Consider the following 16,408-nt stretch of genomic DNA (forward strand, 5'->3'; position numbering starts at 1 on the left):
CCAATCTTACAGACATTAATGCCCCCCCCCCCATAAATTTAGAGATGGATTTCAAATTTTGATGCATATGACCAATTTGCCTCATCTTCCACTTTTCCTCAGTCCATTTAAAATGAGCTTTGGCCGTGAGAGACTGCGGCATTCTGAATCAGATTCACATGTTGCTTCTTCTTTTCACAATTAAAGCTTTACCCTGTATTTGTGGATGGCACGTCAAACTGTCTTCACAGATGATGAAAGTGCTGCTGTGACCATACAGCGATTACCATGACAGAATCATGCCTGTTTTTACTACAGTTTTAACCAATAGAGTTAACATCAGATATTTCTGTACAGATTTATTTTAAATTACTAAAAATATGCTTTACTGGATTTTCTCTTCCATACATATTTTTATCTTTTTATTTTTATTATTTTAAAGTTTGAAGTAATTTAACTGAAAACACTAATGCTGTTAAACAGTATTCAGAAAAGTAGGACATCTAGAGCTCTGACTCACAAAAGTACAAACTGTTTTGACGAGCTATGAGATTCAAGTGAAAAGTACATCAACATAGTAACAAGTATCTTTAGTAGTGAAACATGTATAAAAATGAGGACAAAGGCTAATGTGGGTGGGGAAATAAAAACTACATTAAAAGTTGCAAGAATGACTGTTCTGTAAGAACTCCAACAAAGTGACTGAGAAAAGCTGCAATGTGTGTGAGAATCTTTAATCTTTATGCTCTCATGGCAAACCTGTTATACATGTTTTTTGGCACACCTTTTTGTCTATCCGATCTGTTAGTTCCTGTTCTTTAGTGATCATCTTTGCTACATTCTAGATTTCCAAAACTAACAATAGGTGCAAGTACACAAAACCACCCTTCTTTCTCTTTCAGTTTCTTCTGGGCTTTCTCGTACATCTCATTGGTGTAGTGATTTCCACCATTGAAGTCCACCATTTCCTCTATTATATCTAGGAGTTCTCTGACTTGGGTCCTGGTCTGTCTCTGGTTATTGATGAGTGAATGGTATCTTCCCCCACATTGGTTTATCAGCATTCGTACAGGTTTGCTTTCTCTCAAACAGTCATACAGAGCTTTTCCATCCAGCAAGTCAGCATGTGTAAACAGAACTATAGTATACATGGAAGCTTCTTCACCAAAGTTATCCTGGATCCACTTCACAGTGTTCTGCTCTTCTTTTGTGAACCTTGACTTCAGACTGATCACTAAAAGAAAAGCATGGGGTCCAGGAACTGACTCCTCAATGCACTCCTCAATGTTTAATTTCACTTCATCTTGTGATTTGGTTGTGTCATACAGCCCTGGAGTGTCAATTATAACAATTTTTCTGTTACCCTCTATTACCTCTTTTCTGTGACAGCCATTGGTAACAGACTCAAGTGACATGTTTATTTTAAAAGCACTTGGATCCCCCAGGATGGTGTTTCCAGATGCGCTCTTCCCTGATCCAGTTTTTCCGATCAGAATGAGTCTCAGCTCTTCCAAGCCTGTTAAAATGAATAACAGTACTTAATTTGGTGTATTATGGATGAAACTGAAATGATAACACTAAAACATACCATGACACCACCCGTGAGTCTTTATAAATGCTTGTCATTCAAATGTCATTTGTTCACTTGCTAATTTTAAAACTAAAATCTGAAAGTGATTTGCAAATACTTGTCCTAAAATACATAGCTTTAGACATAGTTGTCGGGATTAAACACAGACAATTGCAAGACAGACAATTAGAACTTCTTTAGGAATAAATGTTAGTTTCGATTAATCCCTTAAGAAGCCTGGTTTAACTTGTGCTGAGTGATATCTGTGAGGGAGTGTGATCTACTAGGAATGTGTAAATGTGCTACAGACGCATTTCACAGAAATTATTAATCTACTGATTTCTTTTATAATTTTTTTATATAAGTTAAGCATAGCAATGAGAAAATGCATTCCACCTGTTCCAATACTCCTGACACATTAGTGATCCCTTATTTGTCATAAGTATTAGAACAGCTGAGACGTATTTTCTCTTAAACACCATATCTCTGTCGCTTTCAAACCCCAAAGCACGCTGTGCCAATAATTGGTCCATGCCAAGGATCCACTTGTTTATCAGTGATTTGTTTATCAATTTGGATATGATGAAGGACCTGACCTCCCAGCCCATTGTTCCTTCAGTGGTGCTAGTTTCACTCATTATGCAAATGTACTGTTTATAAGATTGGGGAAACCTGCAGTCAGTTGAGACTGAAGAAGTCACTTGGATGAGTGACGAAACGTTTCTCCCACTGAAAACGCTACATCCAGATGAACATAAATAAACTTTTTATGGTATAATATTAACCACATTGTAAATAAGTTCAGCAGGATTGTAAATGTGTAAAAATACTTTATCATGTCATACCAAACTTGTTGCACAAGATTTTCTGCTTACCTTTTTGTTGAGTTTGGCAGTAGCGAATGTGTACAGACAATAAAACCAGCAGCAGTAGGGTGAGTCCTTGGATCCAAGCCTTTGTTCTGAACATTTCTGTAGCTGTAAGTTCCCAAAATTGTTTTCAAAGAAGGATAAAAGAAAAAATATTTTAAATGAACTGTTTGATGTCTATATACAGTGTATCTGACTTCAAAGAAACATACCTTTGTGGTCCCTCAGGTGTAAGAAGTGTGTGTTATGTTAACAGATTCTTTAACTGTAAAGAGTGAGAGTATAGTGTAGTAAGAGTAGGGAGAACACACCCACTTACACAGCAAGTCTAATTTAGAGATACCACGTGAGCAGTCACCAACCAAACAAAATGAGCAAGTCTTGCGAGATGTCATAGTTAGGAATCAAGTGGATGTGGTAGTAGGGAGGTTGTGTTTATTCAAGACTTAAGCAAGTGAAACACAAAGTACAAAAGTCTGATGTCTCAGAAATGTGCAAAATAAGACTAATTATATAATGATAAAATGTTATGAAACAGAGGCCCTGGGAATTTGCAAGGAGTTTATTCATCAGTTAAAGTAGAAAACCATTTTTTTAATGTACATTTTCATTAAAGTGTTCTTCCTTGTTTAAATTACACTATGAGTGCATTATGCTGGAGTAAAAAATATATTTACCCTCCCTTCTGAGCTCTCCATCTCTCAACTAGTGTTTCAGTCATTCTGCAACAAGTATTTAACTCATATTAATGATTTTATGCTGAATTGATAAGACAGCCAGCCATTGGTGGCAGGACGCATGGTGTGTTGTTTTACTGTGTATACCTGGGCATACTGACCTAGTCCAATGTACTTCAAAAGACTACAAGAAATATATTCAAAATCTGATAAAAAAAAATAAGGTAAAAAACTATTAGATTTAATCAGGGGCGATTTTAGCCCAATTTTGAATCAAAGCACCCCCAAAAATTTTACTTTTTTGACAATATTTGCTGTTTGTGTGACACACTACTAAAAATATAAAAAGTATACAGTACTTGGTTGAGACGTAACATAAACAACAAAAGCATAGATCCCCCCCGCCCTCCCAAAATGGTTTGTTCCAGCTCACCTCTCCCCTACTCTGGCTCTAGCCCCCTTGCTGCTAGAGCGATGGTGGCAGAGCGTTGGTTTAAGTGCCTGCCTTAAAACAGGCTGCATTTAACCTTCAGTTACTCTTTATATAGTTAGGTAGGAGTCGGGCCATGTTTCTTTTTAGCTGAAAAACATTACACCAGGTAACCTGGAGTGTTGAAAATGTGTTTTCCGACTATGTTTGCTACTCTACAATCAGCTGTGTAGTAAAATCAGCAACATTTGACCGTCCTGTTGCTCCCTTTGAAATTTATACAGCCTACTTAAAATCTAAAACTTAAAATTCTCCGCAGCCTATTGTTGTTACCACTGTCCTGTTTTAAATGGATAATAACTAGCTAACTGAGTGGATGCCCATTAACCTTATAACTCCTGGTGTGTGTGTGTGTGTGTGTGTGTGTGTGTGTGTGTGTGTGTGTGTGTGTGTGTGTGTATACAGAGACAGCCAGGTTCATAATGGATATAAGGTGTCACGGCTGGCGGAGTGAGCCGTGTGGAGTGGAGGAAAAGGAGGACCCAAAATGCAGCAAACTGATGATGCGAGTGAAGTTTATTTACACGGTGGCAGTGGCAAAAACAGGCAATGAGTAATGACAAATCTAAACTGGGAGAAACTAAAGAGCAAACCTGAAATCTACAAAAAGGGTGCGGGGCAGAGAGACGCAGAGACACACGGAAGAATGCAGACGAGCCGACAACGAACACAGACCGACACCCACTAAATATACACACACAAGGTAATCAGGTAATCACACACAGGAGGGAAGAACAGCTGAACCTAATACACATGAGGACCGGAGGACACAAGCTGAACACAATGACAACAGACACAGACCTTCAGAATAGAATAGGAAATCCAGAACATGAGCCTTCAAAGTAAAGCAGGAACACACAGACTGATTTACAACACAACACGGGGACATGAACAGAGCACCAAGGACAGACACAGGTAGGGCTGAATACACACCAAACTACAGGTTCAACCCTAAACCAATACAAAATCAGAATAAACACAAGGCACGAAAATGAACTTCAAGGAAACACAAAACGCTGGGCCAAAATGACCCAGGACCATGACATAAGGAAGTTTTTTCAAAAAAAGGAGCCACATTCAGGTAAAGGTGTAAAATCAAATGATCCGTCAATCAAGAATAATGTTGGATCAGTGTTTCAATGTTTATATCTTTTATTAGATGCTCATGTGGTTTGGTTATTTGCCTTTTGGTTGAAAGTACACTGAGAGAGGACTTTTTGGTAGGGATCTTAATAGTATTTTTTTCATATTAATGTAATTTTTTATCGAGTTGAATACAATCTATTTGTGTATGATTGTCAGTCCAAAGAGGGAGAGAGGAAAGAGGGGAACATGAGGAGAAAGTACAAGGTCAGGAAGAACCAGGTAAGAAAACAGACAGGGAATAGTGACAGGCAAAACAGAAACTGTTAAACTGACAAAGAAAGAAAACAACAAATTTTACTCACACAGTCTGGAAGTTGTTCTCTCCCTATATTGAAGCTGCTAAACAGAATCTGCAAAACAAACTGGGTTGAAACATTTTTGACCCTCTTTAACAACATTCCAACATCACGTTATAATTGATTAGGGAGATTAAAATTAATTATATATTTTATGTGGTTCAGCCACAACTCTACTAAAACCTCAGCCAGTAATAGGTAGGCTAACTTTTGGACCATCCAGTTGTCTGTATGACTGCCGCAGTACGTACGTAAGGAGCTGTAAAGAGAAGCAGAGTGCTCTGTTTATATTCTAAGAATGTTTAAGCTTGTTTCAAAGATTCTGTACAGCAGCTTTAAATGTTTTCCAAAAGCACACATACACTTATCAGTGTTTCTTAAACCTTTTGCATGGTGTACCACCTGATAAAAATGTCAAGCTCTCCTAAGTACCACTATGAAAGCATGAAACTCATAAATCTTATGAATCTAACACAAAATTAGTATTATTAGTATTATTAAAATTATTAAAATTAGTATTATTAAATTGGTCAAATTAGTATCTGCAGTAAAGATTTTTTCATTCATTGTATACATTCTACCACAGGCAAAGTTGCCTCCATTTATATATATATATATATATATATATATATATATATATATATATATATATATATATAGCTGCTCTCACAGCTAGAGATTGACGAGGTACAACACAAATGCTACGGCAAGGAGGAGTCAGGACGCCAGGTCAGGGGGGAGATATCATCACCCGAGATTGGGTACATAGCCCCAAGTGCGATAGGAGAAGGATCGTTGAGTGCGAGAGGAACTGACCTGAAAAATAGGATCATGGCCAAGCTTGAAACCTGGATCCCCCGTAGCCGGTTACCAAGATTACGTGAAGTACCCTCAGAAGGTCTGCTAGATGATGTTAATGCAGCACTACGGGCAATACCTACAACCACGATTACCGACACTAACAAGCTCATCTACAATACGGCAGCAGTGATCAGTGAGATGCTTGGCTACAAGTTGAACAGCGACAAGGGGCAGTACCCTCCATGGAGAAGGAGGCTAGAGGGCAAGATCAAAGTAGCACGGAGGGAGGTTAGCCAACTAACGGAGTTGCAGAAAGGTGCGACAAATAAGGTGCCTAAGAAATACAGCAAGCTGTCCATACCTGAGGCCTTGGAAACTGCCAAGCAAAGACTCACAGCCTTGGCCAGCCGCTTGAGGAGGTACACCAGAGAGATAGAAGGCAGGAGAATAAACCAGCTGTTCTCCACAGAACCAGCAAAGGTGTACTCTCAGTGGCAAGGGAACAATAAGAGAACAGCAACACCAAGGCTGGAGACGGAGCAATACTGGAAGAGCATATGGGAGAAGGATGCAACCCATAACGGCAATGCTCAGTGGCTAGAGGATCTGAGGGCAGACCACAGCGACCTCCCTGAACAGGGTCCAGTAACCATCACAGTGGCAGATATCCAAGAAAGGGTCTCCAGTATGAAGAGTTGGACAGCACCAGGGCCCGACATGGTTCACGCCTACTGGCTGAAGAAGCTGACTGCACTCCACGAGCATCTGGCAGCACAAATGAACCAGCTGCTAGTTAACGAGAGACACCCGGAATGGCTAACTGAAGGCCGGACGGTCCTGATCCCCAAGGACCCCAAGAAGGGACCGGTCCCCTCCAACTACCGACCAATAACCTGCCTCAGTACTACATGGAAGCTCCTGTCAGGCATCATATCGGCTAAGATGAACAGGCACATGGGTCAATACATGAGCGGGACACAGAAAGGAATTGGCAAGAATACCAGAGGCGCAAAACACCAGCTACTGGTAGACAGAACAATCAGCCGAGACTGCAAGACCAGACTGACCAACCTGTGCACTGCCTGGATTGATTACAAGAAGGCCTATGACTCAATGCCCCACAGCTGGATACTGGAATGCCTAGAATTGTACAAGATCAATGGGACCCTAAGAGCCTTCATCAGGAACTCAATGGGGATGTGGCGTACAACACTAGAGGCCAACTCCAAGCCCATAGCACAAGTCGCCATCAAGTGCGGGATCTACCAAGGAGATGCTCTGTCCCCACTGCTGTTCTGCATAGGCCTGAACCCCCTCAGTGAGATCATTAACAAGACTGGCTACGGATACCGACTACGGAACGGAGCAGTTGTCAGCCACCTCCTGTACATGGATGACATCAAGCTGTATGCCAAGAGTGAACGAGACATCGATTCACTGATCCACACTACCAGGCTATACAGCAATGACATTGGAATGTCGTTCGGACTGGAGAAGTGTAGTCGGATGGTAACAAAGAGAGGGAAGGTAGTCAGAACTGAGGGGATTGAACTACCAGAAGGCAACATTGCAGACATAGAGGACAGTTACAAGTACTTGGGGATCCCACAGGCGAATGGGAACCATGAAGAGGCCGCTAGAAAAGCTGCAACCACCAAGTACCTGCAGAGGGTCAGGCAAGTCCTGAGGAGTCAGCTGAATGGTAAGAACAAGATCCGGGCCATCAACACGTACGCCCTGCCCGTGATCAGGTACCCTGCTGGGGTAATAGGCTGGCCAAAGGAGGAGATAGAAGCCACTGACATAAAGACAAGGATAGAGGAGGTGGCTGATATCCAGAAATCCTACCAGTGGCTGGACAAAGCTGGACTGAAAGACAGCACAGAAGCACTAATCATGGCAGCACAAGAACAAGCTCTGAGCACAAGATCCATAGAGGCTGGGGTCTATCACACCAGGCAAGACCCCAGGTGCAGGCTGTGTAAAGATGCCCCAGAGACAATCCAGCACCTAACAGCAGGGTGCAAGATGCTAGCAGGCAAGGCATACATGGAACGCCATAACCAAGTGGCCGGCATAGTGTACAGGAACATCTGTGCCGAGTATAACCTGGAAGTCCCGAGGTCAAAATGGGAGATGCCCCCAAGGGTGGTGGAGAATGACCGAGCTAAGATCCTGTGGGACTTCCAGATACAGACGGACAAAATGGTGGTGGCTAACCAACCGGACATAGTGGTGGTAGACAAACAGAAGAAGACGGCCGTAGTGATCGATGTAGCGGTTCCGAATGACAGCAATATCAGGAAGAAGGAACACGAGAAGCTGGAGAAATACCAAGGGCTCAGAGAAGAGCTCGAGAGGATGTGGAGGGTGAAGGTAACGGTGGTCCCCGTGGTAATCGGAGCACTAGGTGCGGTGACTCCCAAGCTAGGCGAGTGGCTCCAGCAGATCCCGGGAACAACATCGGAGATCTCTGTCCAGAAGAGCGCAGTCCTGGGAACAGCTAAGATACTGCGCAGGACCCTCAAGCTCCCAGGCCTCTGGTAGAGGACCCGAGCTTGAAGGATAAACCGCCCGCAGGGGCGTGCTGGGTGTTTTTTTTTTTTTTTATATATATGTTATATATATATATATATATATATATATATATATATATATATATATATAGTAATAATTTATGTGTAATAATTTATTCTGTTTTGGGAGTGTTTTTTATGCATCTGTATTATATTGTACATATGCATTAAAAGTGAATCTCTGTCCAAAAAAATGCACTCAGTTTATTTTTACTCACTATGAGCATCATTCATTATTCTTCCCCACTAATTAAGGTTAGGATATGCATTTTTTTTTATTCCAATCCATTCTTCTTTTGCAGCATTTCAATAACCTTTATCAGATTTGATGGTTTTGTTACAGACAAAAGTGTTTTGCTTTTCTTTCACAAATGTGGGGATTAAATTGTGTTAAAATGTACAAAACAGTGATGTAATGTTTTGTGACGAGGACCCAGGCACAGAGAGACTTGATGAATTTAAGAATCTTATGATTTAATAAAGACATTTGCAGACTTGCACAGAGATGGTAAAATTATGATGACTGATAACGGAGACAAGGACAACAGACGACAAGGACAGGGAGGATGCAGGGACTGACAGAGACAGGGAAGATGTGACGAGTAAAGTGTATCTTGGCTGGCTGGGCAGCTCTCTGGGTGCTCAGCACCCCCAAAGCTCTGATCCTAGAATCGCCCCTGGATTTAATTAGATATATTAACTTAATAAAATATATAAATCTACTGAGTTTGAGAATTGAAAAGACAGACATTTGTTGGTATCAGGAGTAATGATATGACATTCAAATGACACATTTTTGTGGATATTTTTGCAAGCATCTCACAGTGACTTTGCAGGGACTTTCCTAATAAGGCGTAAAGCTGGGCAGACACTGTGCGATTTTTTCAGTTGCGTTATTCAGCTTCTGCTCAAACTGTACGATTGACTCGCAGGGGTTAGAAGTTTGTAGGTCACGATGCAGGGTCTCACACTATACAGCCCGATGCTCTGATGCGACCCGAGTGCTCACCAGAGGCGGAGCCAGACATTTGAAACACCCGGGGCTTAGCCCTAAAGGGTAGTATGCATGTGGGAAATGACTGAAAGATTGATAGGCTCTGTTTTGAGTTTTGTTCAAAAAAGAATGACTTCATATAGGGAAAAATATATATCACATATGCAGGACACCTTAAACTAGTTTTTTAATTAAGCAGCAAGGCAGAACAAAGTCGGGGTTGTATCAAGACACGAGGACTAAACCCCAATTCAACCAGACCCAGAACTGATCCAGAATTAAAACAGGACTACAACAGTTCAAAATCAGGACTACTGGCGTGGAGCAGCCGTCCATGCTGGGAGAAGTAGTCCTCTAGTAACTACCTGGAATGAAATGCAGGTGTGATGGTGATGGCCCAACCCGAGGGCGTGGTCACCAGAGCAACCCGAACACACCCTGGATACTGAGCCACATCAGACACTTTCATCAGAAGTATTCTTTTTTTTTTTTTTTTTTTTTTTTTTTTTTTTTGCCTGTCCCGTTTGGCTCTTTTGCCATCAGAATTGTTGTCTAAAGGCAAAGAAAGATGCCCAACGGATTTACTTTACCAAACTGACCATCCCAGCCTTGCCGTAATGGTCCATTTGATTCACCTTTTATTGTTTATTTTATTTTCACTTACTGAATACGGGACAGACTTGACTGGGGGAAAGAAGGGGAGAAAGAAAGAGGGAAAGAGAAACAGCTGAGAAGAGGGACGGGGGAGAAGGGCAAAAGACAAAAACCAACAGAACGGGCAGAGAAAAAAAAGAACGGGCAGAGAAAAAAAAATCAGAAGTATTCTTAAGGAGCTGCATGACAGATGTCTAGTGTCAGAGTATTGTTCTTTCCACGAGTGCCCATGTACCTGCTCGCCTGCCTACTCGAGCCTGTGGAGATCATCTTTTCTTGAGTTTTAGTTCACATCCCAGCACCATACCTCTCAGTCTCTCTCCGTGCCGCCCAGTCTGGCTTCTGATAACTTCCCAGAGTTTGTATTGTCAGACTGTACCAAGTAAGTTATCTAACTCTCGTTAAATTCCTGTTTGTGTTCGTTTTTCGCAAACCCCCGTGCCTCCGTGTGTTTTGCTCTCTGAGTCCACCTGTAGCTACACATAACACTTTCCAAGATTCTGAAATTCACTGCCTTGGATGTAAATAGACTGCTGGATATAACGCACAATGCCAAAACCAGTCTCACTCACACTCTTAGCAAACATACTGAAGAAATATGATTTGTGTTTAAAGCACATAACAGACTCTCTGGCCGAAGGTTTCTTTTAGCCATCTTCCTCTCATCTCTGTGCTGTTTTTTTCTTTGTGGAAAAGAAAGTTAAGTCCCTTCAGCACTGCATAGATTTTTGAGGATTAAACATGATTACTGTGAAAAATAAGTACCCTTTGCCACGTCTTTCCTATGCTTGAGAGTCGTTACAGGGCGCAACCATTTTCAGCAAATTGGATCTCTGCAATGCCTACCACCTGGTAAGGATTAGAGAGGGGGACGAGTGAAAGATAGCCTTCAACCCTCACCTTGGACACTTTGAGTATCTGGTAATGCCCTTTGGACTAACTAATGCACCTGCTGTTTTTCAGCTCCTGGTAACAAAGTCCTGCGAGATTTCAGAAATCATTTTGTGATCGTGTATCTGGATGACATCCTGATCCTCTCCCAGTTCCTTAGTCATCATGAAGATCATGTAAGGTTAGTTTTGCAAAGATTACTAGAGAACAAGCTGCTCGTGAAGGTTGATGAATGTGAGTTTCATGCAGAGAAGGTCTCCTTTCTTGGCGAAAAGGGACATTTCCGTTCCAACTAGTCTTAAGTACAAGAAGTAATGAACTGACCTATTCCAGAAAACTGCAAACACTTGTAATGGTTCCTTGGCTTTGTTATCTTTTAACACAGATTTATCTGTGACTTCAGTAGAATTTCTTGCTCCTAACCCAACTTATCTCACCTGGTTTCAGTTCCAGTGCACCACCATGGCACAAGATGCCTATGATAATCTCAAACACCGCTTCTCTCAGCTCCCATTTTGTCTTTACCGGAACTCTCCAAACAATTCTTCATGGAGATGGATGCAACAATCTGAAGGTTAAATGCACCCTTGGACTTTCTTTTCTCATCACCTCTCATGCATAGAACAGAACAATGATGTTGGGTATCGACCAAGTCCATGCACAAAAATCTTATGCGCTCAAACTATCTAAAAATTGCATGGATTATAGTGAGACACTAAAGGTTAACGCAGATGTCACATTAAACTCACTACATGTCACATGTTTTTTACACCAAGTAAATCTCTTCTTCTGATCATCATCAGCCTTTGTGCTCTCATCTTCAATTTTCTTCTGATCTCTTGTAGTCTATTGTCATGCAGCACTTTTCTTTGCAGTCTTCTTTCATTACTTTCTCTCTGGACCATTGGAAATGTATTTTGCCCCCTTATTATAAAACATAACAAAACATCTGTGTGTTCTTGGCTGGTTCAAAAGCTAGGTATTTCTCCTGATTTTGATTCCATTAAAAACTGACCTTTAAAAAAGAATGCAACTATGTGCACAGCCCTCCCTCTAGTGAGCATTAGAAAGCATTGCAACATATATAGTACCAGGGGTCTAGGTGTCATTTGAAAACTGAATTGGAGACAAAGCATGGGGATGGCGATCCCCCATCCAGATTTTTTTTTTATTGTTCTAGATATTACATCTGTGTGTGTGTGTGTGTGTGTGTGTGTGTGTGTGTGTGTGTGTGTGTGTGTGTGTGTGTCCTGAAAGACCAAGAGAGATTTTGTTGCTAAATAACTTTAAGAGCCCAATAATCTGTATAATAACTGAAAATGTTTAAAACAGAAAAATTGATTGATAATACTTTATTCATTCCGAGGGAAATTGGGTTAAGGTTGCCAGCCGTGCCAGCGCCATCTTACCCTTCCGACCATACATACATTACACAAAACATCACATGGGGAAGACAGGTCAGAGAGGTATAACAATGGAAAAAGCACAACATGAGGAAAGATAAGGAGAACGTCTAATAATGCGGCTGTTAAGTTGAGAAGCTAATCCAAAAGAACTGAACAGAGAAGAGAGGCAATGAGTGTCTGTGTGAATGTTTTCACTTGTTTAATTGTTAGCATTATGTTTCTCTTCCATGTAATTGTGTGACAAGCTGCCAGGCTGTTTCCATCCTTATCTCCATGACATGATGTTGCTTTAGCTGCTGTGAATTAACAGCTGATTAGACTGTTGACAAACACAGTCCCCCATGCATAAGGTGTAGACAGCCTTACATTTCCACCTCATGTCTGATAATAGTGGTTCTTAAGGTCCGAACCTATATAGCTCATTGTAAATGTAAAATACAATACAGGCCTATTCTATTCTATTTTATTCTATTCTATTCTTTTCTAAGGAGAGCAGAAATCATACTATAAGAGAAAGTACCTTTAACAACTAAAGTACACAAATAAATATGTAAGCTACAAAAGCATAGCAGCCTGCATGTTTTCTATTTCTATTCAGGGTTTAGGTGTTGAAGCGCTCAGCTCAGTGTTACCACTAAAGACGACGTACATCTATTTCTAAGAGCTGTGCAACACAGCCAGGAGCCTTACGAACATAACACCAGGCACTTTTAACTCACTAATGGTGTAGAGACGTTATAAAACAAGTGTTTCGGCAGGTTGCCACATACCTCTGTTAATTTGCACCACTTTTGCAAAAGTTCCTAACGAGTTCTGTCCGCACTTCACAAAAAAGCCTTCAGCTTGTTTGGCGCTGTGAAGCTTTTAATATGAAGCAGCAGCAGCAGGAAGGTGATAGGTTTGTATCAACGCTAGCTTCAACAGTTTTGAATCAAGTGTTGAATTCCGTTTCAGTGCAAGAATCACCTATCAAAATATTTAAATGTTTTATTTTGAAAGTACCCGTCCAAGTGCTTCCTCAGGTGTCCAGTAGCTGTTAGGTCAGCAGCTTCTTTCACGACACACATTAATTTCACTGAAAAACACTACTTAAACCAATGAGGAATGACTGACTGAGGAGGATTAAGTATGAAAAAGAAAACCAGCCATTATAATTTAAACATTTATTTTATTGTTGCAAAATTATACACTGAGAAACCTTTGAATAAACAAACCCCTGCCCTTAACAGAGAAAGCATGCACATTTTCATCTTATTTTAAAATTAACAAAGTAGTAGTTCAAGTAGTGATTGCTGAAAACTATTTCTAAACTCACTTCTGGATCTTGTTTTTAATTTCCAAGTTCCTCTGTCTATATGACAGAAGATGATAGAAGTTGAGTTATACTAAGGATCATATAAATGACTCAGTAGAGTAAAATAAATATGCTATATGAACAGACTACAAAGTATTTGTTTTTTTAAGTAGTCAGTTTTATGTAACAGAAAACCCTGCCAAGTGATTGGTCAGAAATGGCACCACAGTATTATATAATAAAAAGTACAACCATCACTGGATGCCTGACTTATTTTTTTCTTTGCTGGAGGAGTGGTGTAGGTTTAGTGGTCCTATCTCCCACACTTAAGTAAACATTCCCATTGTGCAATTTAACTGAGAATATCCAAGTGCTCCCCCTATTGCCATGAGAGCATATGATGAAAAGTATGCTCCTGCACCAAATAATCCCACGGAAGCGATACCAAGCATTTTACACCACTTGTTTAATTTGATCCTCTCCTCTTCTTCCCTTTTTCTTTGCTTTTCCTCCCTCCTTTTTTCTTCAAGCCTCTTCTGGGCTGTCTCATACATCTCATTGGTGTAGTGACTTCCTCCATTCAATTCCACCATTTCCTCTATTTTATCTAGAAGATTTTTGACCTGTTTTCCGCTTTCTTTCTGATTATTGATGAGTGAATGGTACCTTCCTCCACACTGGTTTATCAGTCTGTGTAGATGTTTACTTTCTTTTACATAGTCTTCCACTGATTTATCCTGCAGCAGGTCACCATGTGTAAACAGAACTATGGTGTATATGGAAGCATCTGAACCAAAGTTTTCTTCAATCCACTTCACAGCATCCTGTTCCTCTTGTGTGAACCTTGACTTCAGGCTGATGACTAAAAGGAAAGCATGTGGTCCAGGAACTGACTGTTCAATGCACTCTTCAATTTTTGCTTTCACCTCATCTTGTGTTTTGCTTGTGTCAAACAGCCCTGGAGTGTCAATCACAACAATTTTTCTTCCACCTTTTTCTACCTCTTTTCTGAGACAGCCGTCAGTAACAGACTCAGGTGACATGCCCTCTTTGAAAGCGTTTGTATTCCCCAGAATGGTGTTTCCAGACGCACTCTTTCCTGATCCTGTTTTACCAACCAGGATGAGTCTCAGTTCTTCATGATTTTTAGAGCCTGTGGAAAATTAATGATAGCATTTGAATTATTTGAAGGAGTGTGCATGACTAACATGACTTTTTAAAACCATGTTTTAGGGTAAAGTGAGAAAAGGTTCCGATACAGCTGAAGCAGGTGACTTTTCAGGTAGTTTCACTGACACTAGTGATTCTGTAGTCTCATACTTGCAGCTTTTATATGCTGGTGACCACTTAAATAGAAGTTGTTGTAGATGTTCACTGAAAAAAAAAAACGACTCCAAAAACAGATATGTTGGATGAACAAGACAAAGTCCAACACTAGGTTAGTTGTTCATATGTATTGATTAAAAATATATTTAAATAAACACAATGAAATATATTAAATGGTAAATGGACTGGTTCTTATATAGCGCTTTTCCACTCTTCTGAGCACTCAAAGCGCTTTACACAACTTGTGCATTCACCCATTCACAACTGACATTCACACTCCGATGAATGCATCGGAGAGCAATTTCGGGTTAGTATCTTGCCCAAGGATATTTGGCATGCAGACTAGGGGAAGCCGGGAATCGAACCACCAACCTTCCGATCAGTAGATGACCTGCTCTACCACCTGAGCTACAGCCACCCTAAAAACAAATCTTCTTCAAATTAAGTCATTTATACTACAACACAGGTGAACACTTGTTATGTTTATGTATTTATAACAAACTGGCTGTACAAGTTCTTATTCAGCTTACCTCTGTATTGATTTTGGCAGTCAGCAGTTTGTCCACATAATGTCAGTAACACCAGCAGGATGCATCCTTGGATCCAAGCTTTTGCTGCCAACATTTTAGTAAACTAGCAAAAACCTTTACATAGAAACGAAAAAAGGAAAAGCATTAAAGGAAAGTCTTTCTAATCAGATCGCAGGTAAATATTGAACTACACTGAGAATATATGTTGAATAAATCATGCCCCAAGTTGGGGGCATGTAGACTTTTTATAGAAACTCTATCAATAAAATTCGTCTTCTATTGAAAGATTTAAAGGTTCTATTTTGAACGTACCTGTGCAAGGACTTTCTCTTGTGTACAGTAAACTGCTGGGTCACTAGAATCTTTCAAAGCAGACAGGACACGCCCACTTTGCATTTCCAAGGAAAACAATACTTAAACCAATGCGGAATGGTCGGCTGAACAGCACCAGCCAGTGGTGACAAGAGGAATAGCATCATGTTCAAGTGAAAAATGTGTGACGGTAGGTCTGCTTTCTCCAGAAAATGAATGCATTGAAACAAAAATAGTTTTGCATATGAAATAAAAAAAAAAATACAGTCATTTAAAGAAAAAAATACGTTGACCTCTATAACTTGATTAATACAGATGTGAAGAGCAGGTTTGTGGGTAATTACATTTTTTTTTCACAAATACCCTTTTATAACCTAGTTTGTCTCACATAATTGATAGTGACTATAGAACACCAGCAAAATAGGCAAGCATTCAGTAGGTAAGTAAATATATAAATTATCTTAGAACAAGAAGTCATCAGAAATAAAATGAAAATCAGCCTTTTTTATTTAAACAATGATTTTATTTTTTGCACAATTAAACACAGAGAAACTGTTGAATCAAATAAACCCCTGCACCAACAGAGAAAACACCGGC

At 40.3% G+C, this 16,408-nt stretch overlaps 2 protein-coding genes across 2 annotated transcripts; both read right to left on the minus strand.

The window, feature by feature from the left end:
- Positions 1-494: 494 nt before the first annotated feature.
- Positions 495-2,704, minus strand: LOC146573025 (GTPase IMAP family member 7-like). The gene is made up of 3 exons (XM_085277542.1): positions 2,631-2,704; positions 2,425-2,526; positions 495-1,495 (listed from the first exon to the last, which is right to left on the minus strand). Exons 2-3 carry the CDS (start codon positions 2,516-2,518, stop codon positions 798-800), a joined length of 792 nt encoding a protein of 263 aa, XP_085133668.1. The 5' UTR covers positions 2,519-2,526; positions 2,631-2,704; the 3' UTR covers positions 495-797.
- A 10,793-nt stretch (positions 2,705-13,497) lies between these two features.
- On the minus strand, positions 13,498-15,892 carry LOC146573026 (GTPase IMAP family member 9-like). The gene is made up of 3 exons (XM_085277540.1): positions 15,812-15,892; positions 15,500-15,613; positions 13,498-14,796 (listed from the first exon to the last, which is right to left on the minus strand). The coding sequence occupies exons 2-3, from the start codon at positions 15,591-15,593 to the stop codon at positions 13,970-13,972; spliced, it is 921 nt and encodes a 306-aa protein (XP_085133666.1). The 5' UTR covers positions 15,594-15,613; positions 15,812-15,892; the 3' UTR covers positions 13,498-13,969.
- Between the last annotated feature and the right edge of the window lie 516 nt (positions 15,893-16,408).

Source organism: Mchenga conophoros, linkage group LG6 (assembly GCF_057382185.1).
Source record: "Mchenga conophoros isolate Kocher_MC1m ecotype Shallow Benthic linkage group LG6, M_conophoros_male_GT1.1, whole genome shotgun sequence".
NCBI lineage: Eukaryota > Metazoa > Chordata > Actinopteri > Cichliformes > Cichlidae > Mchenga > Mchenga conophoros.